At 48.2% G+C, this 24,604-nt stretch overlaps 1 protein-coding gene across 4 annotated transcripts in view; it reads right to left on the reverse strand.

Annotated features, from left to right (window-relative positions):
• ROBO3 (roundabout guidance receptor 3) overlaps nt 1-24,295 on the reverse strand; it is a 338,729-nt gene extending 314,434 nt beyond the window's left edge. For all 4 annotated transcript variants that reach the window (XM_081890834.1, XM_081890833.1, XM_081890836.1 and 1 more), the window contains exon 1: nt 24,109-24,295. In XM_081890834.1, coding sequence (XP_081746960.1) covers nt 24,109-24,280 — 172 coding nt within the window. In that variant the 5' untranslated portion in view covers nt 24,281-24,295. The remainder of the gene's footprint in view (nt 1-24,108) is intronic.
• Nucleotides 24,296-24,604: the final 309 nt, after the last annotated feature.

A 24,604-nucleotide genomic window follows, 5' to 3' on the forward strand; every position in this document is an offset into this window, starting at 1 on the left:
CTGTGGAACACTCTCCCATCAGATGACAAGGAAATAAACAACTAACTGACTTTTAGAAGACATCTGCAGGCAGTCCTGTTTAGGGATTTTTAAAATGTTTTATGTTTTATTGCTTTTTATTATTACTAATATTCTGTTGGGCAGGGTATAAATTATTATTATTATTATTATTATTATTATTATTATTATTATTATTATTATTATTATTATTATTATTATTAACCAGCTTGCATCTTTGCATCATTGGGTGGGTCTTCAACATTCTAGCCAAAAAGAAAAGAAGCTGACTGCACAAGAAGCTGCCTTCTGCGCACCCCCTGGACTAAATAATCGAATCTAGCGCAACATTTCCATTAGATGAACCTTCCCGTCATGACCACAAGAGGGCAGTAGAGATTAAAACAAAACAGATTTAAAACAGAAATCTTCAGCACAATTGTCATCCCGCACTGAAAGCATGTGGGAAACAGACAGAGCTGCTTCCGCAATTGCCCACATAAAAAGCAGAGCGAAAAGAAACATGCCACGCCAGCCTCTGTTTGTTGTTGTTTTTTTCCTTTCCCCAGAACATCCTTCAGTTATGCAATAAACGTGCAGCGATTACTTTCCTGTTTCCAGATTTCCAGAGGGGCAGCTGTGTCCAGTGTCTGTCGGTTGCAGCCCAGGAGTCTTCTGGCAGCTTAAAAACTTATGCCAAATAATATGGCATAAACTCATATGGTCTGCAGGTCCACAAGAACACATTTCGTGGGTGGCTGGGGTTGGAAACAGGCGTCGGAAGGAAAGGAAATGCAGGAGAGTCGAGGTGGTGATAATAACCACATTAATAACACCGGTATTCTAAGGCAAGGGACGCGGGTGGTGCTGTGGGTTAAACCACAGAGCCTAGAACTTGCCAATCAGAAGGTCGGCGGTTCGAATCCCCGCGACGGGGTGAGCTCCTGTCGCTCGGTCCCTGCTCCTGCCAACCTAGCAGTTTGAAAGCACGTCAAAGTGCAAGTAAATAGGTACCGCTCCGACGGGAAGGTAAACGGTGTTTCCGTGCGCTGCTCTGGTTTGCCAGAAGTGGCTTAGTCCTGCTGGCCAAATGACCCAGAAGCTGTACGCCGGCTCGCTCAGCCAATAAAGCGAGATGAGTGCCTCAACCCCAGAGTCGGCCACGACTGGACCTTGTGGTCAGGAGTCCCTTTACCTTTTATTCTAAAGCAAACGCTGGTTGCGTTGCTAACACAGGCATCCTGGCATCAAATATGTGGAGTGTGGTCATTTTAAAAAACCACAAGTCATAGCACCAAGCTCTTGATGAATCATAATTTAGTGCATGGTTACGCAACCTAAGGCCCAGGGGCCGGATCCGGCCCAATCGCCTTCTAAATCTGGCCCGCGGACGGTCTGGGAATCAGCGTGTTTTTACATGAGTAGAATGTGTCCTTTTATTTAAAATGCATCTCTGGGTTATTTATGGGGCATAAGAATTCATTCATTTCCACCCAAAAAAATAGAGCCTGGCCCCCCACAAGTTCTGAGGGACAGGGGACTGGCCCCCTGCTGAAAAAGTTTGCTGACCCCAGATTAGTGGCTTCACGTTGCAGTCTCCCTTCGAAGAGGCTTTGCAGTTACAGAGTGTTCCAGATGGTTAGAGTTTTGCAAAAGGGACAGAGAGACTGGGGTTCAAATCCTCACTCAGCCATGAAGCTCACTCAGGCCAGTCACAGTCTCTTAGCCTGGCTTACCTCATGGGGCTGTTCTGAGGATTCAATGGGATGTGGTTGAGAGAACCACTTTGAGCTGCCCGAAATATAATATATATATATATATATCTGCTTGGGAATAGAATATAAGGCTAATCATAATCAAATAATTTAAAAATAAAAAATGTATGGTTCCCCCATGATGTGTACACACACACACACACACACACACACACACACACACACAAAGTTTTTTGGAATTGTTGGGAGCAAAGCAGAAACACTTGCAATAAGTAACCTGAACCACTAAGGGGCGATAGACAGTAAGTCAACCTGTCATTCTGTTTCTTGAGAGAGGGTACCTTTGATTTTTCTCTCTCTTTTTTTTTTAAAGATATTTATTAAAGTTTCAAAAATTATATAAAAGACAAAACAAAACAACAATACAAACAAACAAAAACAAAAACAAGTATAGTTTCAATCCCTTATTTTCTTATAACTTACTTCCCCAACTTCCTCATACCTCCCCTTTCTGTATTCCAATTTCTAATTATTAATTCAGCAAATCCTCTCCCTTATTTTTCATTTAATTTTTAGCCTTTCTTTTCTTTTTACTTAACAGCTGGAAACCACATAATTTCTAAACCAACGTCATTCTAACATTCATTAATTTTGCAATGTTTCCTAAGATAGTCCTTAAATTTCTTCCAATCTTCTTCTGCTGTCTCTCTTCCCTGGTCTCGGATTCTGCCAGTCATTTCTCTTTGATTTTTCTCTCAGGCTTTACTTCCCTCCCTCCCTCTTCTTCATCAATCTTCCTTTGTATGTGTTGGCACTGGAGCTTCCTCTTGGTAACCTCATGACTCCCAATGCCCACATCTGCCAGGAGCAACAAACCTTAGGTTTCTTTATTCTTTCAAACAGCAGCCTGAGAATCATAGAATCATAGAGCTGAAAGGGATCCCGTGGTCATCTAGTCCAACCCCCTGCAATGCAGGAATATGCACCCATAGGGGGATCAAACCTGTTATGTACTGAGTTGAATAGGATCCAAAATGCAGCAGTCTGATTGGTCCTAGAACAATAGGATTCAGAATGCAGCAGTCTGATTGGTCCTAGAACAATAGGATTCAGAATGCAGCAGTCTGATTGGTCCTAGAACAATAGGACCCAGATTGCAGCAGTCTGATTGGTCTACAGGAGCCACCCAATCCAGCTCCAGGTGGAAGTGAATCTGCAACCTGATTGGCCTACAGGAGAATCCCAGAATAAGCCAATCACGTGGGGCCCATTGTGTAAATAATGTATATAAAGCAAACATTCTGGGGGAACTTCCATTCCTCACTACTATGAGCTGAATAAAGAGCATGAAATCAACTCTCGACTCTGAGTATATTTCAAAACCTGTGACCTTGGCATTGTCAGCACCATGCTCTAACTGAGCTGCTTGTCAAGCTATTTCTTTTTGCGCTCCCCGGCAACATATATGCCAAACTCAAGGGATAAGACTTCATGCTTATGCTGAGGCAGGCAGGAGGCGACAAAAGCCAACTTTTTTAGGGTTCAAGGGGCCATGAGATTCTTCCTTGCTGGCGGAGTTTCAGGGCCCATCTGCAGTATCCTTTAGAACAGGGGTCAGCATACTTGTTCAGCAGGGGGCCGGTCCACCATCTCTCAGACCATGTGGTGGGCTGGATTATATTTCAAAAAAATAATAATGAAAGAATTCCTATGCCCCACAAATAACCCAGAGATGCATTTTGAATAAAAGGACACATTCTACTCATGTAAAAACACAAGGCAAACCCCACAAATAACCCAGAGCGGCATTTTATATATATATATAAAAAGCACACATTCTACTCATGTAAAAACACCAGGCAGAACCCACAAATAACCCAGAGAGGCATTTTATTTTTTAAAAAAGCACACATTCTACTCATGTAAAAACACCAGGCAGACCCCACAAATAACCCAGAGAGGCATTTTTAATAACAGGACACATTTTACTCATGTAAAAACACGCTGATTCCCAGACCGTCTGCGGGCCGGATTTAGAAGACTTAGACTAAGCCGCTTCTGGCACAATGGAACACCAAAACCAGAGCAGCGCGTGGAAATGCCGTTTACCTGGAGCGGTACCTATTTATCTACCTGCACTGCATGCTTTCGAACTGCTAGGTTGGCAGGAGCAGGGACCGAGTAACGGGAGCTCACCCCGTTGCAGGGATTTGAACCGCCAACCTTCCGACTGGCAAGCCCAAGCGGCACAGTGGTTTAACCCGCAGCGCCACCTGCAATAGGACATCCCTATTTTCATTGGAGAAATGTTGGAGGGTATGCACTTCTTAAATTTTGAAATCTGGCAAAACACTAGCCAGGATACATCCTGCTCTGCTCTTTTATAAAACTTTTCCCTTTCTTTTAAAATTAGTCCTAGGCCGTGTGTGCACAATATAGCTAGCCAAGCTTACTTTGCTGCAAGGCCAATCCCACAATGCATTGTGGAGAGAAGACAGCACACTGCTAGGCGCTGGCTCTTGACTTGAGCCATGCTTTTAAAAATCTAGCATTTGTCACTTAGGAAGTTCTACACTCTCTGTAATTATCACGAGTAGCCACTAGGGGGTCAGCATGGTTTTGGTTTAGTACCCCAAGCAACATCATGAGCATCAAGCTCATGTGTCTACAAGAATTGGGACACAGCTGTCAACTTACAGATTTGAAAATAAGGGACCAGCAGCCTTGAAAATAAAGGACCAGCAGCCAAAATAAGGGACCTGCAGCCTCACCTGTTCCAGGCACTCCAGTCTTCCTGTCCTCCTGCAGTCTGGTGAAACTCATGCTGGTAGCTTCGAAAACACTAAACAACCAACTTTGTAACCAGAGGTTCAACTGAATAGAATCTGAATCACATGCACCACAAGGCCTATGCAGCCTCAACTTAAGATGACTCCCTGGCCTGGCTTTGCACTGCAAAGTTTGCAGCAGCACGTGCAACAAAATGGCGTCCAGCATTCAAAAACCCCCTCAGCTTGCATTAACTAGCCACACACAAGGCATGCAAGCTCCACCCCCCAGTCGTTCTTAGACTTCTTATTGGGTGAGCAACACAGCCAAGCAACACAGTTGGAGCCTCCCTCCTCCCTGACTGGCAGGGAGGGAGAGGAGCTGCTTCCTTTGAAATTTAAGGGACATCATTTAAGGGACATTTAAGGGATATCCATCAATAAGGGACAGCAGCAGGACATGGCGCTGGAATAAGGGACTGTCCCTTCAAATAAGGGACACTTGGCAGCTATGAATTGGGATCTGCGCATGTCTCTGGGTGCGCACACCGTCAAGAGCACTACTGCATCCCTATGAGAAAGAAAAGGAGTAAAATAACCAACCAGTATGTAGCTCATTCAGGTTATTAATATTAACCCCTGGAAAGGCAGGTCAATACTTGTCAGTTTGCATTTCTTAGTGCAGAAAGTATTGATCTGATGTGCAGAGATCTTTCCTATTCTACTTAATTCAAGAAGGTTCTGGGAGCTTCTCTGTGTGAAACAAGCAGAAGGTTCATGATGTTTGGGTTAATCCTTCAGAAAAGCTGAGCACCGCTGGCTTAAACTGGTTCTCTTCTCTCTTTCTGTCAAGGTCATGCTGACTATAAAAGTAGGGCCAGAAGGAGCCTGGCTTTCACTCTTTCCATCTCTTTTCCTTCTGGTGGAGAGCCAGTGTGGTGTAGTGGTTAAGAGCGGTAGTCTCGTAATCTGGGGAACCGGGTTCGCGTCTCCGCTCCTCCACATGCAGCTGCTGGGTGACCTTGGGCCAGTCACACTTCTCTGAAGTCTCTCAGCCCCACTCACCTCACAGAGTGTTTGTTGTGGGGGAGGAAGGGAAAGGAGAATGTTAGCCGCTTTGAGACTCCTTAAAGGGAGTGAAAGGCGGGATATCAAATCCAAACTCTTCTTCTTCTTCTTCTTCTGGTGTTCTGTACATAGATAGTGTTAAGGTTAAGTCTTATTATAAGTTATTGTAAGTTTAAGTCAAGTCTGCTGCAACTGGATTTCTTATGGACAGGGCCAATCCTGAATGTATTGGATTTGTGACCATTTTGCTCATTTGCCTTCAGTAGCAGTCAAGCTCTGCTGGATGAAATACAATTGCCTCTGGTCTATTTTTGGGAATCCTACAACGTGTTTAAGGGGTTGCTCTGCTAACTGTACATTGGAATCTACTCTGGATCAATATTGAGTAGAGCTCTAGGACTCCAGCAAAGACAACCAAAATATTAACTCCAGCAAAGACAACCGAAAAAGGTTACACAGCACACACCAAAGAAATGTGCAAGTCTAAGATCAGAGATGGCCGCAACATTGCCGTGAAGTATGGGTGGCAAAATGTGAATTTGCTGCAGCACAAAAGCACCATATAATATCAGAGTGAGACTTACAAAAACCTTTGTACAGTGGTACCTCAGGTTAAGTACTTAATTCATTCCGGAGGTCCATTCTTAACCTGAAACTGTTCTTAACCTGAAGCACCACTTTAGCTAATGGGGCCTTCCGCTGCTGCTGCATCCTGAAGCAAAGTTCTTAACCCGAGGTACTATTTCTGGGTTAGCGGAGTCTGTAACCTGAAGCGTCTGTAACCTGAAGCGTATGTAACCCGAGGTACCACTGTACTATGGAGTGTTTCTCTTGAACATCCTAACCGCTTCATTCCATTCTCTCTCTCTCCCCCTCCCCATTTTATCTGTTCCCCACAACCACAACCACACAGCAGCATTTTGTGACCAGTGAGCACACTCTGTCCTTATTTAGCTGCTTTTGAAGGGTTCCCCTTACTCCCCACCCCCACATTTCTATCTACTTCTGCAAACATACAATTTCCCTTAAGGATCCTGACCCCCCCCCCGTGTGTGTGTGTGTGTGTGTGTGTGTGTGTGTGTGTGTGTGTAGAGGTACTAGTGCCGTTCTGGGTACAACAGGCAATGGCACTTACAGTCTGCACATCAGAAATATGATGTGCTCCTTAGATGTTCATTTTCCCAAGGGTAAATCTTGTGAGATTTAACAGGCACTAAGTTGCAAAATATATTTGCTGGGCCCTATAGGTTATGTTCTTGCTTTCCTTTGGGTGGAATGACTTGGTCTCCTTCCCTTCCTTCCTTCCTTCCTTCCTTCCTTCCTTCTTCCCTTCCCTTCCCTTCCCTTCCCGTTTTAACTCTTTTTCACCACATGGTGGCACAAGAATAGAAGCCTTAAAGGAAGGAGCTCTTAGCAGTGATGATGGGGGCAAAGTTCCTTTAAACTCACCCTAAAATCGCACCTGAGCAAAGTGTGGGTTGCTTCCAACTCACTTATACTCGGAGTAGACCCGCACTGAAAATCCAGGTGCATTATTTTGAATGGGTCTCCTCTGAGTGGGAATAACACTGGGTACAGAGGCAGCTCTAGGGGAACACAAATGGAGCGTTTCCACAACTGCTTCGTAGAGCAAGACCTACCCAAGAAAAGTTGCTGTGCTCATTGGGCCTCACACTCCTGTGCAGATCCTGTTGTTGTTTTTTCTAATAAGAAGTTAACTCCACTTGCTTTGTGTGATTTACTGCTGGCTCGCTCCTGACAGGGAGGGCTGCATTTCCTCACAGGCAACCTTTCGGGGGCCGCATGTCGATGGTGGGTGGGGTTAGAGGCAAGAGGAGGGAGAACAACAGAGGCACCTCCTTCCTGTCTATTTTGTTGTTTAGTCGTTTAGTCGTGTCCGACTCTTCGTGATCCCATGGACCAGAGCATGCCAGGCACTCCTGTCTTCTCCCTTTCTAGGTGACATTCCACCCTTCTACAGGCACACAAATCGATACAGCCAGGCAAAAGCACTCAAGGGGCAGGATCAGAATAGATTTGTGGCTGGGCAGAGGGGTTGTGCCCTTGGAAGAGTCCCAAGGGCCTGATAGAAAAGCCTCAAGGGCCAGAGCCCGAGTTTCCCCGTTCCTGACATATAGGTTGGGATGTGTACAAAATCATGTCCGTAACTTTGCTGCGCATCTCTAAGAAGCCATTGCTTCCCTCTTCTTTTCCTCAAGAGCATTTCTGAAAGTCGTGATCGGAATGATGTTAGGCGGTTGAGATTCATGGTTCCACAAGCTCGCAACAAAGCTTCCCAGATGCTGGAAATGCCATCAGGTGGGGCTTTGGTGCTCCTCAATTAGCAGCTGCCTCTACCTCTGACATTTCCCTTCGCCAGCCAAGCAATGCAGCCACTTTCAAATGCAAAGCAAGGACTTGAGACTCAGGCTGCCTTGCTAAGAGTTTCTGGGTGCAGAGATAGGGAACCTGTGATCATTCAGAAGCGGGTGGATTCCAACTCCCAGCAGACCTAGCCAACATGGCCAATGGTCAGGGATGATGGGTGTTGTAGTTCCATAAACATCTGGAAGGCCAAAGTTTCCCTAGCCCTGCCATATAAGGCTAAATGGAAAATAAAAAAATTAAAATAAAATTGTTTTTGCTCATGGCTGCATGCACCCCACACATTTAAAGCACATACTTTTGCCCAAAGAATCATGGGAACTACAACCTACCCCCCACAAAACTACAATTTCCAGCACCCTTAACAAACTACAGTTCCCATGATGCTTGGAAGCCAGGTAGAGGGAGACAAAATTATGGGGCACAGCATAAAGCACCCAGGTCCCCCACAACTCTGGATTCTACATCACTGAATCTTTCATGGTAGTCTTGTGCTGGTCTTAGTGTGGGAATGCTACAGAAAGGTGGGAGAGGATATATTGATTAAATATTATCTCTCCTCACTCATGCTTGTACAGTAAGTAGCAGAGCACATTCCCTTGCACATTGCTGGAAGCTGGTTGATGGATTCGTGAATATCATTTGAGTTAAGCAATCCAGTCTGGCTTGTCCAGTCTGGCTTGTTCCTGGTAAGTTTCCCCTTACGTTTCCCTCTTAAAATAATAATACAACAGTCTTCATTAAAAGCAACAGTAAAGTTCACTTACATTCAGTTCACAGTAGTTTTCTGAAGGCAGGCTTTAGCTTATAGTTGCAGTTACATTTATAGAAATACAAAGTGTGGCTTCATCCTGTGTAGGGATGAGCAATGTGCTGCTGGCTGAGAGCCAGCAGAGAGCAAAAGAGCATAAGTAGCCAAAGAGAGTCAAAGAGACAAGAGGAAGATGGCTGTGTGATTGGCCCTTTTATAGGCTCTGCCAGGGTCACGCCCATCTACCTGGTCACACACAGAGAGGATGCTCCAGACCAGGTGTGACAGGAAGTCCTCCTGGCTGGAGCAACATTCCCCAGTGTGTCCACTCTGGGCAAACAGGAAATGCTGTATTTGACTGCTTCAGTGATGTTACCTCCCACAGAAACCCATTTCAGTTTAGCGTCACCAAGTGCAGAATTCAAATTAAAGCCGAGAATTAGAAGAGGGCACCTGGAAGCCAATCTGCTTCAGGGTGCGGCAAGGTTGCCTTAACCTCTGGGCCACGTTGCAGAAGAATGAGCTGGTCTAGGGGCACAGCTGAAAATTTGTTGCAAGGCACCCTAGGCAGCGAGGCAGAAGCCAGCCAGCCAGCCACGGGTGTCCGATTGAGTCAAACAGCTGTCTCTTCCATCTGCCAGAGGTCTGGACCAACAGGCTCCCCCCCCCCACACACACACACAATGTTTAAGGGGGAGGAGAGACCTGCCAGAAGCCAGGGCCCAGGAGCCGTTTTATGGGGAGCAGCTATCCTCTTAAAGGCTATCGACTCACTCCAGTCCCTGCTACTGCCTCGCAGTGGGGTCTTGCCTCCTGCCAGCCCCGAGCAGCGACTCATCTCCACTCGGCCTGCAGGAGACAAAGCAGCTAATTAATAACAGCCTTCTCTGCAAACTCAGCATGGGGAGCGAGGCTTCGGGGAGGGTTGCGCGAAGAAGCATCCTCTGGTAGGGAACATGCCCACAGCTGCCTGGCTGCTGTTCCATCCGCCGCCCACTCCTGACCTCCTCTTCTTAGCTTTCGCTAGAAGCCAGGAATTCACTTAACCGGGCTAAGCAGGGCTGCAGCCTTCATGTCCCTTACGGGATAGAGGGACCCCATCTGGTCTCTGCGTTGATTTGCATCAAAAATAGATCACGCTAACGACAGAGCCGCCCCTTTGCTTCCATAACGAGGCCACAAAGTCCTCAGCTGACAACGGCCTGATGTCTTAACCTCTGTTCCCCCTCTCTGTTCTGCAGAAGTTGCCTTATGCCAGCTCGGGTTCTTTGTCCACCTAGGCCTGGTAGAGCCTGTTCTGACTGGCAGCAGCTCCCCAAGGTCCCAGTTGAAATGGGGACCTTTATGCGTGCAGAGCAGCTGCTCTGCCAAGAACGGAACGGCTGCTTGCACATCCCAGGAGAGGTTGTGTGTCTACAAAAGAAGACAACAAAAGAGGACACCTATCTGAGCAATTTATCTCAGCTGATTTGTACATACTGTAATTCAAATAGGAATACAGTACATCTCACCACAGTGGGGTGCATGTCTGGGACCAGAGGAGCTGTGTGCCTGTTCAATATGCTGCGCCAGGGCCCACTGTGGATGACCAAGGAGAAAAGAAATGTCTCTCTTTTTCAGCAGCAGCATCAAGAAGGAAGATGACAATCATAGGACTCTAGGATTCGGGATAGGGACCTTGGGAGGCAACTGACTAAGTTCTTCTATACAAATAAGTATCCCAAGTTTTCTCATGTAATTTTCTATCACAAAAATAGCATAATAAATGTGGAAAAACATCTACAACATATGTAAGTTCTTGGTTCATGAATTGGTTTAAACAATTAGGAAGGAAAGAGGGGGAAGAGGGGGAGGGGGAATGGTAAGTGGGGTGGGGTGAGGTGGTTATGCTTCTCTACGTCTGCTTAGTGTATGTGTGGGGTTTTGTGTCAGCATTACCTGTGTGGGTTCTCTTACTATTCACTTATTGTTGTGTTTCCTTGGTGGTGAGAGAGGGTGAGAGTGGCGTAGGGTGTGGTTGGTTGTCTTTGGTTGGCTGTAGTGAGAATTGTTTTTGTGTGTGAGTGGAGTAAAAAGGTAAAGGGTAAAGGGACCCCTGACCATTAGGTCCAGTCGTGGCTGACTCTGGGGTTGCGGCGCTCATTTCGCTTTACTGGCCGAGGGAGCCGGGGTACAGCTTCCGGGTCATGTGGCCAGCATGACTAAGCTGCTTCTGGTGAGAGCAACGCACAGAGACGCCGTTTACCTTCCCGCCAGAGTGGTACCTATTTATCTACTTGCACTTTGATGTGCTTTCGAACTGCTAGGTTGGCAGGAGCAGGGACCGAGCAACGGGAACTCACCCCGTCGCGGGGATTCGAACCGCCGACCTTCTGATCGGCAAGTCCTAAGCTCTGTGGCTTAACCCACAGCGCCACCTGCATCCTTGTGAGTGGGGTAGAAGTGTGTATTTTTGAATCAGGTTAGCCAGATTGATCCGCACGCTGTCAGCAGATTTTTGCTCTTGGTGGGTTCTTGTTGTTGTCTTGTTGGGCTGTTTATGTGATGAAGGGAAACCATACTGCGGTGAAGGCGCCTTCTTCTGTTTGTCCCCGTGTCAGTTTCAGTTTTTGGGTTAGTTTTTGGTACCTGACAATGTTGACGCCCAGTGCCAACCCTGCTTGCAACAATGCCCTAAATCAGAGGTGCCTAAAAGTTCTCCCAAATCCGCTGGCCTTCTTTTTTGGTGTGGAGGGTTTCCTGGTCCTGAATGGGATAACTGTGCCCCTGAAGGACCAGGTGTGCAGCCTGGGAGTCATTTTGGACTCACAGCTGTCCATGGAAGTGCAGGTCAATTCTGTATCCAGGGCAGCTGTCTACCAGCTCCACCTGGTATGCAGGCTGAGACCCTATCTGCCCGTGGACTGTCTCGCCGAGTGGTGCATGCTCTAGTTATCTCCTGCTTGGACTACTGCAATGCACTCTACGTGGGGCTACCTTTGAAGGTGACCCAGAAACTACAACTAATCCAGAATGCAGCAGCCAGACTGGTGATGGCCGCTGAGACCACATAACACCGGTCTTGAAAGACCTACATTGGCTCCCAGTACGTTTCTGAGCACAATTCAAAGTGTTGGTGTTGACCTTTAAAGCCCTAAACGGCCTCGGCCCAGTATACCTGAAGGAGCGTCTCCACCCCCATCATTCTGCCCGGACGCTGAGGTCCAGCGCCGAGGGCCTTCTGGTGGTTCCCTCATTGCGAGAAGCAAAGCTACAGGGAACCAGGTAGAGGGCCTTCTCGGTAGTGGCACCCGCCCTGTGGAACGCGCTCCCATCAGATGTCAAAGCGATAAACAACTACGTGACATTCAGAAGACATCTTAAGGCAGCCCTGTTCAGGGAAGTTTTCAATGTATGACATATTAATGTATTTTTGGTCTTTGTGGAAGCCGCCCAGAGTGGCTGGGGAAGCCCAGCCAGATGGGCAGGGTACAATCAATAAATTATTATTATATTATTATTATTATTATTATTATTATTACATTTGCACACGGGATGTATGGCTCAGCAGGAGAGCACATCCTTTGTGTGCGAAAGGTCCCAGGTCCAGTCCCCAGAATCTCTGGTTAAGGCTGGTGAAAAGACCCCCAGAGAGTCCCTCCCAGTCACTGTAGACCGGGGATGTTAAACCTTAAGTGTGGAACCTTAATGCACCCCTCCAGCTGGCCCTTGTGATCCTGCCCTGGCCATATCCCTCCTAAGCTTTGCTTTGTGGCTGAGTTTTGTCTCTGGAAAGCCTCAGAGTTAGCCATTATCTCTTGACAGGTGATGTCCTAATCTCATGGAGGCCCCACCTCAGCGGGATCCTTATGGATCAGCTGATCCCCGCTGGCTGCACTCCGGTGAGAGGGGGCCTGTTTCTAAGGCAATGACAAAACAGCCCTCTCCGGGAGTCAAGGGGAGGATGCTGTCACTCACAGGCTGCCCAGCTAATAGCTGTCAATCACGGACAAGCCTATCCTTTTAAAAGCCACCACCAATTATGCAACCTTCCCAGGACCACCCTGGCATCTCCAGCTGTGTCAACGCATCAGAAGTAGAAATGTGGCTTTTTAAAACCATATGCAAAAGTCTTTTAATGTTCCTGCTGCCTGGGGGGGTGCATAAAGCAGAGCATCAAGCCGCCCTCAGAAACACATAGGCAGTAAACCAGATGTAGGGAACTTCTCGCGCCCCCCCCCCCAATGTTGCTGAACAACAACTCCCATCAGCCCCAGCAAGCATGGCCAATGGTCAGAGGCGATGGGAGTTGTAATCCAGCAACATCTGGGGGAACAAAGGCTCCCCACGCCTGCAGTAAACCAACATCTGCAAGAGCTCCGTAAAGCAACCGCAGCTGCGAAGGGGGTGCAGCGCATCAGAGCCGTCATCCCAGATGTGTTGGACTACAACTCCCATCAGCCATTCCACCCAGCGTGACCAGTGCTCAGGATGATGGGAATTGTAGTCCGAAACATCTAGAGGCCAACCAGTTGGGGAAGGCTAGGTTAGAGCAATGGGTGCACAAACAGGGCTGTGTGCTCAGGTTTGGAAATGTTAGTGGCTGATAAAGCATCTCTGGTTTGGGGGTAGGGAGGTGTTGGTCAGGTGGCAATATGATTTGCACAGCCATTAAAGATGGAACCATTTCTTTTGTGGCGGAAGAGTTTTTATTTATTTGATAGAATTGTAGAGAGTCATAGCCCAAGCTCCTGCAATGCAGGCTGAAAAGGAGTAGCGTACTTAAGGCCATCTCATGACCACATGGCAGAGGCAGGATTCGAACCTCATCCGCAGCTCACTGTCTTAGGCTGTGTGCACACCATACACGTTTCAAGCACATCTCCTGCCCCCTCCAAGAAACCTGGGAGCTGCAGATTGTTAGTGGTGCTGGGAATTGTAGCACTGTGAGGGGTAAATTATTGTCCCCTTACGGCGCTGACTTCGCCTTAGCCACTAGGCTAGAACACCAACTCTCTCCAGAAACCATAGCTGTATATGTAGCTCAGCTGGTAGAGCATGAGGCTCTCAATCTCGTACCTACGGGACCACCTCTCCAGGTATGTCCCACGGAGGACCTTACGATCTTCAAACAAAAACATCTTGGAGGTCCCAGGCCACAGAGAGGTTAGGCTGACCTCAACCAGAGCCAGGGCTTTTTCGGCTGTGGCTCCAATCTGGTGGAATGCTCTGTCCCAAGAGACCGGGGCCTTGCGGGAATTGACAACTTTCCACAGGGCCTGCAAGACAGAGCTGTTCCCCCAGGCCTTTGGCCAGGGCACAGTCTGACCCCCTCTTTTGGCAATCCTCACAGAACTCTAGCCCAATGGTTGCCATTAATCTGATTTGAATTGATTTTATAATGAAATGGTTTTAGTATGTTATATCATTTTACTGTTGTTAGTTGCTCTGAGCCCGGCTTTGGCTGGGGAGGGCGGGATATAAATAAAAAATTATTATAGTTGTTGTTGTTGTTAGTTCAAGCCAGTGTTGGGCAAAAGATTCCTGCATTGCAGAAGGTTGGACTAGATGACCCTCATGGTCCTTCCACTCCTTTGATTCTATGGCCTATTCTATGAGTATGCAGTCGTACCATGGTAGACGAACGCCTTGGCACTTGTACGTTCTGGCTCCCGGATGCTGCAAACCCGGAAGTGAATATTGCCATTTGCAAACGTTCTTTGGAACCTGAATGTCCGACGCAGCTTCTGCAGCTTCCGATTGGCTGCAGGAGCTTCCTGCAGCCAATCGGAAGCTGCACCTTGGTTTCCGAACATTTTGGAAGCTGAACAGACTTATGGAACGGATTCTGTTTGACTTCCAACGTACGACTGTATATGGACATTTGTTCATCAAAGCGAAATTCTACTCCAGAGCAGAGGTGCCAACTTGAATAAAATATTTGGGGAGGGGGTGCAGGTAAGCCCCGCCCCACATAACTGATCACATGACATGGCACTCCGACGCACAATTTGAATGGCAATGCCCATCAACTTTGGGGGGCCCAGCCCCCTCAAATACAGTGGTACCTCTGGTTGTGAACGGGATCCGTTCCGGAGGCCCGTTTACAACATGAAAAGAGTGCAAGCCACAGCAGCACATCTGCACATGCACGGGTTGTGATTCGCTGCTTCTGCACATGCGTGTGATGTCATTTTGCACTTCTGCGCATGCACGAGCGGCGAAACCCGGAAGTAACCCTTTCAGGTATTTCCGGGTCGCTGCGGGACGTAACCTGAAAGAACGTAACATGAAGCGGACGTAACATGAGGTATGACTGTATTTTATTGGGGGGGGGCAAGGGACCTCAACCCATAGGAGTTGACTCCTAGGCAATGGAGGACCTGGAACCAAACTTATTGTGGGCCGAAGTGGGGGCTCAAGCCCATTCACCACCCCACACAGAGCCTTCCTGCCCTTCCTTCTTCCTCCCCTACAGACAGCCATTTCCCCGCACAGTTCCTGCTTCTCCTGATTGCCAAATCACCCTGATAAATAGCTTATGCTAATGGGGCAGATTCAAAGCAGAGGGAAAGTGCCAGCGCTCATAAAGCCGCCTCATCTCCCTGTGCAGTGCAGCAGTCCTGCTGCTTATGCAGCACACGCTCCATGCATAAAGATTTTCCGCCCCTTTGGAGCCTGTTCTGATGCTCCACGCTAAGCATAGAGGCAGCTCATTAGGAGGCAGCAGGGTCTGGCTGGAAGCCTCCCTGCCTCTCGCTGTTTCGAACGCACCTTTTATTTACTGGCGCACTCCATCTGCTTTCAGTTGCGGGGGTGAGTGAGAGAAAGGGTAAGGGGTTCTGATGGACTATTAAAGTGGTATTAAGTCACAAATTAGGCTTGCAGCTCAGCAGCAGAGCATCAGCTTCGCATGCCGTAAGGTAAAGGTAAAGGACCCCTGACAGTTAAGTCCAGTTGCGAACGACTCTGGGGTTGCGGCACTCATCTCGCTTTACTGGCCGAGGGAGCCGACATTTGTCCACAGACAGTTTTTCCAGGTCATGTGGCCAGCATGACTAAGTGAAACCAGAGCAGTGCACAGAAACACTGTTTACCTTCCCGCCAGAGTGTTACCTATTTATCTACTTGCACTGGTGTGCTTTCAAACTGCTAGGTTGGCAGGCGCTGGGACTGAACAACGGGAGCTCACCCTGTCGCGGGGATTCAAACCACCAACCCTCCGCTCGACAAGCCCAAGAGGCTCAGTGGTTTAGATCACAGCGCCACCCGCGTCCCATTCGCATGCCATACCCTCCAACTTTTCTCCAATGAAAATAGGGAGCATCCCATTCCAGACTGATAATTTTACTATTTATACCCCACACATCTTTTGGGGTTGCTCCAGCACTCTGGGCAGCTTCTACCGTATTGGCCCAAATATAAGACACACCGGCAAATAAGCCGCACCTTTAAATGTGAAGGCTTATTTGTCGGTGCAGCCCGCCTCCCGCCACCACCGCCCTGAGAGGGGGGACAGCCAGTGCCAGCGCTCAATTCCAAGTGCGCTACGTGCCCACCTGCCAGCACTATCACCTCCCGGTACTACCTCCCCAAGCCATCGCTGGCCGCCCCCATCCCCCATTCAGGGCGGTAGTGTCAGGAGGCAGGTGTGCAGTGCTCAGTTCCAAATATAAGCCACACTTTAACTTTTCACAGCTGGAATTTGGAAAAAAAGTGTGGCTTACATCTGGGCCAATGAGGTATATAAAAACATAATAAAACATTAAACAATTATAAAAATTCCCTATACAGTACAGGATTGCCTTCAGACAGCTCAGGGGTTGGATAACTCCATACCCTCCAACATTTCTGCCATGAAAATAGGAACATCCTAAGGGAAGCAGGACATTCTGGGATCAAATCAGAAACCAGGACGGCTTCTCTAAATTACGGACATCCCTGGAATACTTGGAGGGTCTGGCATGCTCAAGTTCCCAGTTTCAATCTCCAGGTAGGGCTGCGAAAGACCCCCAAACTTCTGGAGAGCTGCCAACAGTTGTTATAGACAGTTGGGAGCCAGACCACCAACAGTTTAATGCAGCTTCTTTGACTCCTGTGTCAAGGCAGACACTGGAGTCCAGGGCTGCATTCTGCAAGACAAGCAGGTGGGTCCACAAATGCAAAAGGGGAAGGGCGTGCTATGTTTTGATGCAAAATAAAAGACCATTGAGCCCAGGGTCTAAGGTCACCTCCAGACAGGCTATTTACGGAACATTCATCCTGCACAACGCTTGGTGGCAGCAATTAAACTTGCTCTTGAGGCAAGGGCCACTAGATTAGCCAGTAGGATCCAGTGTTTACATTATTTCTTCAGCAGGTAGGAATCAGTATTTAATTATTTGTTTGTTGCATTTGTACACAGCCAGGTTCCCTGGAGCGTTGCAAGCCATTGAAATGCAATCAAAAAATTAGACACTCAAACCAATTACAAATAAAGCAGGACAGGGGGGGTGGGGGTGGGGGTGGGAATACACAGCAGCTAAAGCTAGCTGAGAAGCAGCCTGGGGAATAAAATAGTGCAAGAATCTAAAGAGACTTGGTAGATGTACCCATTATAATGAAAAGGCTGTGGAGAGCTGTACCTGGCACTTGAAGATGATAGTGTGGGGCTCTCCGGGGAGGGCATTCTATCAGGTCAACTGGTGTCAGGATAGAATGCTAGACTGTAAATCTCAGAAGATGAATCTTGCACAGAGGCATCGTTCAGGAAAGGTTATTGTTCTTACCAGGCCAGCTTTGAATGCTGAGAGAGAATGCAAGTATTTGAACATAGGGCAGCTAACAGATCTGCTGGCACAAGGACTTTTGGCTACGCAAAAGAGCTTCACCTCGCCTCTCCTCATGTGCCCCCTAAATGTGCCCCATTTGTGAAAGGGAGGGAAGCTCCCTTTCACAAGCGGAAATCCTTGCATTGGATGCCACCCATTAGATATATTCTTCCCTCTGTCTGCCCCCTCCTCCCATGTCACATTGCTTTCTATTTTAAATTTCCAATTGCAGGTGCCTTGAGGCAGAGACCCATCTTCATCAAATGCCGTGGGTAGGATAAAAAGGTAAAGGTATGTTACATGTTACAAACCTGGCTCCTTTAGCTAACCATGGATTGCTTTTAAGCCACAAATTCATGATTTGAAGAATGTGGAAGTAAATGCTAACCAAGACTATCTCCTGACTTTTTTTGCAAGCTCTTTCCTGCTTGCGTATGACATGATAAACCATGGTTTGGCATTAAAGGTAAAAGTAAGGGGACCCCTGACCATTAGGTCCAGTCGTGACCGACTCTGGGGTTGCGGTGCTCATCTCGCTTTATTGGCCGAGGGAGCCAGTGTACAGCTTCCGGGTCATGTGACCAGCATGACTAAGCAGCTTCTGGCGAACCAGAGCATGGAAATGCCGTTTACCTTCCCGCCAGAGCGGTACCTATTTATCTACTTGCACTTTGATGTGCTTTCAAACTGCTAGGTTGGCAGGAGCAGGGACCGAGCAAGGGGAGCTCATCCCGTCGCAGGGATTCGAACCGCTGACCTTCTGATCGGCAAGTCCTAGGTTCTGTGGTTTAACCCACAGCGTAGGATAATCATCGGCAATTGCATGGTACAGCCACAAGAGGGAGACAGTGACTCATCTGGCCAATGCTGTCACTTAAAGGGAGCTTATAGGACGAATGGGGCATTTTAACAAGAAATTACATTTGATTGCATTCTTATGTGCTTGCTGCTTGTGTGCATGGCATTTCCAGCCAGTCAAGGAAGCAGGGAAGCTGCAAATAAAAGCACCAAGTGCAAAGGAACTAAAACCACTATGGAAAGATGTGTGTTGAGTTCAAGCCGTCTAGTTTACAGAGATGCAGCTTGATACTTAAGGATGTTCACGGGCATAAATATACTGGCTAATAAAGCCTCATGAATCTGACAGTGGAAGGAATTAATAAGGCCCAAATGGATGCCAATTAAAGTTGGTTAATTGAAAGTTCAAGACAAGGCACATTTCGAGCTGAAATAGCCACTGACACAGAGTGCCCAGGGGTGGTAAAAGTAAGTTCTCCATCACTTGCACTTTGAGGATAAAGAATGGACAGCCATCTATAAAGACATGAGGCTTTATCCAAACACAATTTAATGAGCTTGATTTACATACCGGGAGGGGGAAGGAATCCATTCAGCTGGACTGAAACACACTGCATTGTCCCAGCGGTCCCTTCTGACTTAAAGATTTGCGATTCTGTGCACTTGCCCTCATTTGCATTAATAACAATACTAATTAATAATGCTAATGAAAAGTGCCTCCTGTTTATGACAGGGAGCCCGAAGGAGGCCAGGGTGAGGTCTCTACTGCACACCAACAGAGAGCAAGTGCTCAGCGTTCAGCTTCATTTACATTTAAAAAGGGACGACTCCGGGAGTGACTGATTCCGTCGGCACAGACTCTGCTCTATTATTTATTTAGCTATTCTTTTACCAGTGACCCTATAATTTCAAGTTTCTCCTTTCTTGCATCATCACATAGACGCACTGTAGCAGACGGCCCACAGGACTTTGAGAAGTCACAGTTTCAGGGCAAACAGGTTGCTCGGCTGAAACGGTGCCCTCCTTCCAGTGATGCCTGCTTGTAAGATCTGTGGGAGCAGGTAGAAATTCTACAGATGAAGGCAGCTTTCCCGCTGCTGCTGCCACAAACAAGCATATACAGTGATGGAAATGCTACACCTGTTGAATGGTTGTCTGCCACTTATTACGCACTCTTCGGCCACAGCTATCAGAGCAGCTTACAAAGGCCGGCAGAGAAAATGAATATCAACATAAAACAGATTACAAGGGAGTAAGTTAAAAACACCAGCGTGACACTAGCTCTGTACACTCAAACAGCTAAAACAGAGTATTTTTAAATTATTTTTTAAAAAAGAATTGAATGCCAGTTTGCTGGGATGGTGGAGGGACTGAACATAGAATTTTACAGTTGGAAGGGATCAGGAGGGTCATATTATTATTATTATTATTATTATTATTATTATTATTATTATTATTATTATTATTATTTTATTTATACCCCACCCTCCATGGCCAGAGCCAGGCTCAGGGCGGCTAACATCAATAAAATTTCAGTAAAAACATAATAAGGGGGAGGAAAGAAAAAGAAGGAAACAGGATAAAATACAGGTTAAAATACAATCTAGTGCAACCCCCTGCAATACAGGAATATTTTTGCCCAACTTGGCCTTGAACTCACAACCCCAAGATTAAGAGTGTCATGCTCTACCGGCTGAGCTATCCTGTGAACAGTGACGGATAAAGCACAAGCCATCATTCATCCAGCCCCTCCCTCCTTTCCTTCCATCACCTAGTTTTCATATCTTATTTCAGGGGTGGGGAATCTCAGCCCCAAGGGACAAATCAATCCTCCATTCCACTCTTCTTGGTGCTTGGGACTCTCCCCTAGGCCACGCCCCCTCTCCCCAGGCCACACCCCTCACCCTATCTGCTTCACACCTTCCTTGGATGTTTTTGCCTGGCTAGAAGGAGTCCTTTGACTCTGAGAATGCCTCTAGCTTGCCTAGATGGAGGACAGAGGTGGGTATCTGAGTATGTGCAGAAGCCAGCCTACTGCAGAAAGGTGAGATTTATGTATGTTGCTCCACCTATGTTTGCCTCTGGCTCCGCCCACCTCTGATATGTGGCCCCTGGAAGGTTTCCCAGAAGGAAATGTGGCCCTCGAGCTGAAAAATGTTCCCCACCCCATTCTATTGCAATTGCACCTTCAACTCTGTCTAAGTGAATGTAACTGAAGCATGCGCACATTCCCCCTGCCTTCATTTCTTCTCCCTTTCCCTGTTTCCCCCTTGTCAAATTTTAAGCATAGATGATGCTCTATAGGTGGTGGTCATAATAATACACAAGACCTTCTGCAACGTTCACATTCATAATTTTGAAAACAACTTGTGTGTTCTGTGTGTCATGTTACTTAATAACTCTGCCCGTGGCAGGACAAACATCAACATTTGTAAACTGCCTTTCAGTCTCACCTGGCATTTCCCTTCCGTATCTGGGATGGGGCGATTTGCAGAGCTTTACATAAGACATTCCTAGTCCAACTACATGATGTGCCTACACACTGCAGGGCACAAGATTTGGCACCAAACACAGGTTTTTAAACCTTGGAAATATTTGCTTTCATTCCGGTTTTTGAAACAAAAGAAACAATATCCCTAACCCATGAGGTTCTCAAGACAGGTTTGAAAATAGTTTGGCAAGGCATAATGACATTTTAGAAGCAATGGGAAGGTTGCCCAGTGGCCTTCTCCTTCTCCATCACAGGTGTGAACTAGCATTGTCAGGTAGGGCTTAGCCTTCTTCCGGACACACTCATTTTCTTTGTTCAGTTGAGGAACCAATTCCCGCTCCATCCCAGTGTGTAAGCCCAGACCCAGCTTCACCACTTCAAACAGTTGTGTGAATCTGACAGCTACTGGGCAATGATGGCAGGGCACATTCCTACAGGCAGGAAACTTTAGATTTGGAATGGTGCTTCTAACAGGAAAGAAGGAAACTGCAGAGTTTGACAGCTCACTAATCACCGTAACTGCAATACATTACTGAGGAATGCGTGGACTTTGCTCAATTAACCAAGATGGAAAAAGCAAAGACATATTCAAGTACTTAATTCCTAGAAAGCACAGAGTGTTTAGAGACTGGATTCTGCAGACCACTTACCTGGACACTGAGAATGCCTGTTGCCATAGAAATAAGGACCCCTGCTTTGTTTGAAAGAATAATTGATCATATGCATTTGGTTCCTGAAATCATCTGTATTGCATAGATAAAAAGACTAATCGTTTGAGTGGGCCAGGAGCCAGCTATTCACGAATCCTTCTTTTGGTTTGGCAAATTAAAATGAAATAAAATGAAATAATATACACAATCCCATCACATCTCAGTATGGCAGGAACATGATTTGCATTTTCTCTAAGACTGGGAAGGTATTTCCCTTTCCCCCTTCCTTTAAAGCAAAGATTAGGGAGTCTGTGGCCCTCCAGATATTGTTGGATTAAAACTCTCACCATCCCTGACCACTTACTAGGGTCTGAAGTTAGTACCAGGAATTCAATATTATATGGAGGGGCGAAGCCCCCTCCTCTCTGCTTTAAAGTTGCCACTGTGAGGCATCACATAAGCAGATGTGCAAATCTTATTCGGGTAGCTTGAGTCAAGAGCTTGTCTATTATCAGCAAATAGGCGCAGGTTTGAGAAAAGTTCTTGCCTACACAGTCATTCCTGAATTTCCTGAATATCAGTACTGTACAGCAAATCTTCAGGGAAAAGGGCAAGCGGCGCTGTACTTGGTGTTTACCAACCTTTTCCAAGAGAGGGCGCTGGTTGGCCAATTTACAGTTCATATCAGCTGCATGCAGGAAACAACCGCTTAAATAAAACACGCCGAGAGTGACAGCGGGGAGCGCTGCCCGTATCGACATCCTCTAACCCGAAGACGATGCGGCAGCTTATCAGGACACTCCGCATCTTAATAACTAGTCATCATTGCACAGCCATCAGCAGTACCTTTATTCCAGGTCTGGCAATTGCATTCGTGGAACGGGCGCATCTTACGCCACTTAGGGGCTCGCCTATCTGGCAGTGAGTGGTGCAGGGAGATGCTCTCTGCAGCAGCGCATGGCCACTTAGTGCAAACACGTGCGCTATTCCGGCAGGCTCGCCAGGGGGACTCGCCCCGATTGACTGCAGCTGGTTAATGACCGGACACCCGGTGGCAAACCCGGGTTTGCCTCCGTGCAAAGTGTGGAGTGGCTCTAAAACTCCGCTGTGGGGAAGCTCAAGCAAGCATGCACGCCGGCCAAATGCACACCTGGGTAGTGCATGCGCGCAAAATCCTGGGACGCGCGCGTGTGTGTACACACGCGCACACCTATGCACGCAGCCTAGATGAAATTAGAACAGGAACACGCCAGGATTTCCAGTGACACGCTGGAATCACGTATAAGAAAAGAAATTCCGGAGCTCAAGTTGACCGGAAGACTCTGCCCCCTGATCTCGGACAAGCGTGAAGGGCAAGCTGCAACGGGGTGAGAGGATTGCCCTTTGCACGTGCTCAGAAGCACTTTCGTTTTCATCGGACCTCGGTTGAGAAGCTTGGGATTTGAAACCCGGCAGAAAGTGTCCTACTATGCACCCTTAACTCGGGTCTTATTCCCACGTGTAGAGAGTTGCAGCCCTAACTGAAAGTTCTAATTCTTATGGAACTTAGGTGGGGTTTCTTTTGAGTGAAGGCGCATAGGATCTGGGTTTAACTAGGGAATAGATCCCTGCTGCAGTCGCATCCTATGCATGCTGACTCGGAAGTAAGTTCTACTGAGCTCAAGGGGACTTCTTCCCTTGTGCGCGCATAAGAAGGTCAGTTGCAATCCTATGCAAGTGAATACGAGATCCGTGGGATTTCTTGAGTAAGCGTGCAGAGGACACCCACCCCACCCCCTTCAAATTCATCCTGCTACTAAAGGCACGTCAGGAGGGCTATGCACGATAATGAAGGTCCGGTGGCGAGGGGTGCACACAAGAGTCCGGGGCAGGAAACCAGCAAATCCCACATGCGCCCCAGTAGATGCTCGCACGCGTCCGTCTGAACCTGGAAAACGCTCCGATTCTCCAGAAACATGTCTGGGAGATGGGTGCGTCTCGTCGACGCGAGTTTGGGGGCAGAGCCAGACGGGCGAACTCAAGATTCCTAGCATGAGACACAGACCCACTGTCCTCTGACACCCTGAGAGACACAAGCATGTCTGAACGAGCAGCTACGCGCTAGGATCGCCCCGAGTTTCTGCATGGACACTCGTTGGGATGTGGGCTCCCTTCTCCGGCTTTCTAACAGGGCTCAGACGAGGAACATCCTCTCCACACACCCCGGCCCTCAACAATCCTTGCCCCGCCACAACTAGGAACACCCCCATCCCCCGTCCCGCCCCACTGGCCGGATGCTACAAAGCCCAGCCCTGGTGCATTCACATCACAAGCCCCTGCTGCACACACAGAACCGCACGGGACTTTCTCCCAGGTCGGTGCGTATAGTAGGATCGTTGCCCGAAGCTGAACCCGCTCCCCACGCCGCAAAACCAGCCGCGAGAAAAGAAGCGTGCCCGTGAGCATGCACAGAGTGCCCACGCGTGAGGGGGGGAATCACAAACGGCGTTCACACGTTCATTTGGGCTAAGGGGTGAGAAGAGCTTCACGTGGGTGGGGAGAGGAAAGCAAAGCCCCGGGTCTCAATCTTTCTCCCACCTGCGCCCTCCACCCTCCTCATATCCCATGTTGGCTTCCCACCCGCATCCCAGAGGTGGGTGGATGGGGGAAGCAGCAGCTTTCGGGCCGGTCCCCTCCCGGGCCCCGCCGCCCCTCACCGTTGAGGCTGGTCAGGTTGCCCAGGTCTAGGAGGCTGGGGCTGAGCGCGGCCAGAGCCGAGGAGTTGAGGCCAAGGAGCAGCTCGGACGAGTTGGCCAGGGCGTCGCCGGCCGCCAGCGAGTCGGCGAAGAGGTTCATCTGCAGCAGCGTCTTGAGCAGGTAGCGCAGCATCCTGGCCGCCGCCGCTCCAGCGCTCCGCCGCGTGTGCTGGCATCCGAGCGCACAAGCATCCAGAGCCTCGCCGCTGCTGCCTCTGCGGCGCCGCCGCTGCTGCTCTGCCGCGCTGCTCGCTCTGGTCCCCCTCCTTCTCCTCCTCCTCCTGCCTGCCTTGCCGAGGCTGGGACGGGCTGGCCGCTCCCCCGGGGGCCGGGCAGGCGGAAAGCAGGTGCCGCCACCAATAAATGTTTAATTATTGGATTAATAACCCTCCCTGGAGACGCAGCGCGCTGCCTCCCTCCCTCCTTCCCTCCCTCGGTCGGGAAGAAGGTAGAGGAG

This window comes from Podarcis melisellensis (genome assembly GCF_964234715.1).
Source record: "Podarcis melisellensis genome assembly, chromosome: 15".
Classification (NCBI taxonomy): domain Eukaryota; kingdom Metazoa; phylum Chordata; class Lepidosauria; order Squamata; family Lacertidae; genus Podarcis; species Podarcis melisellensis.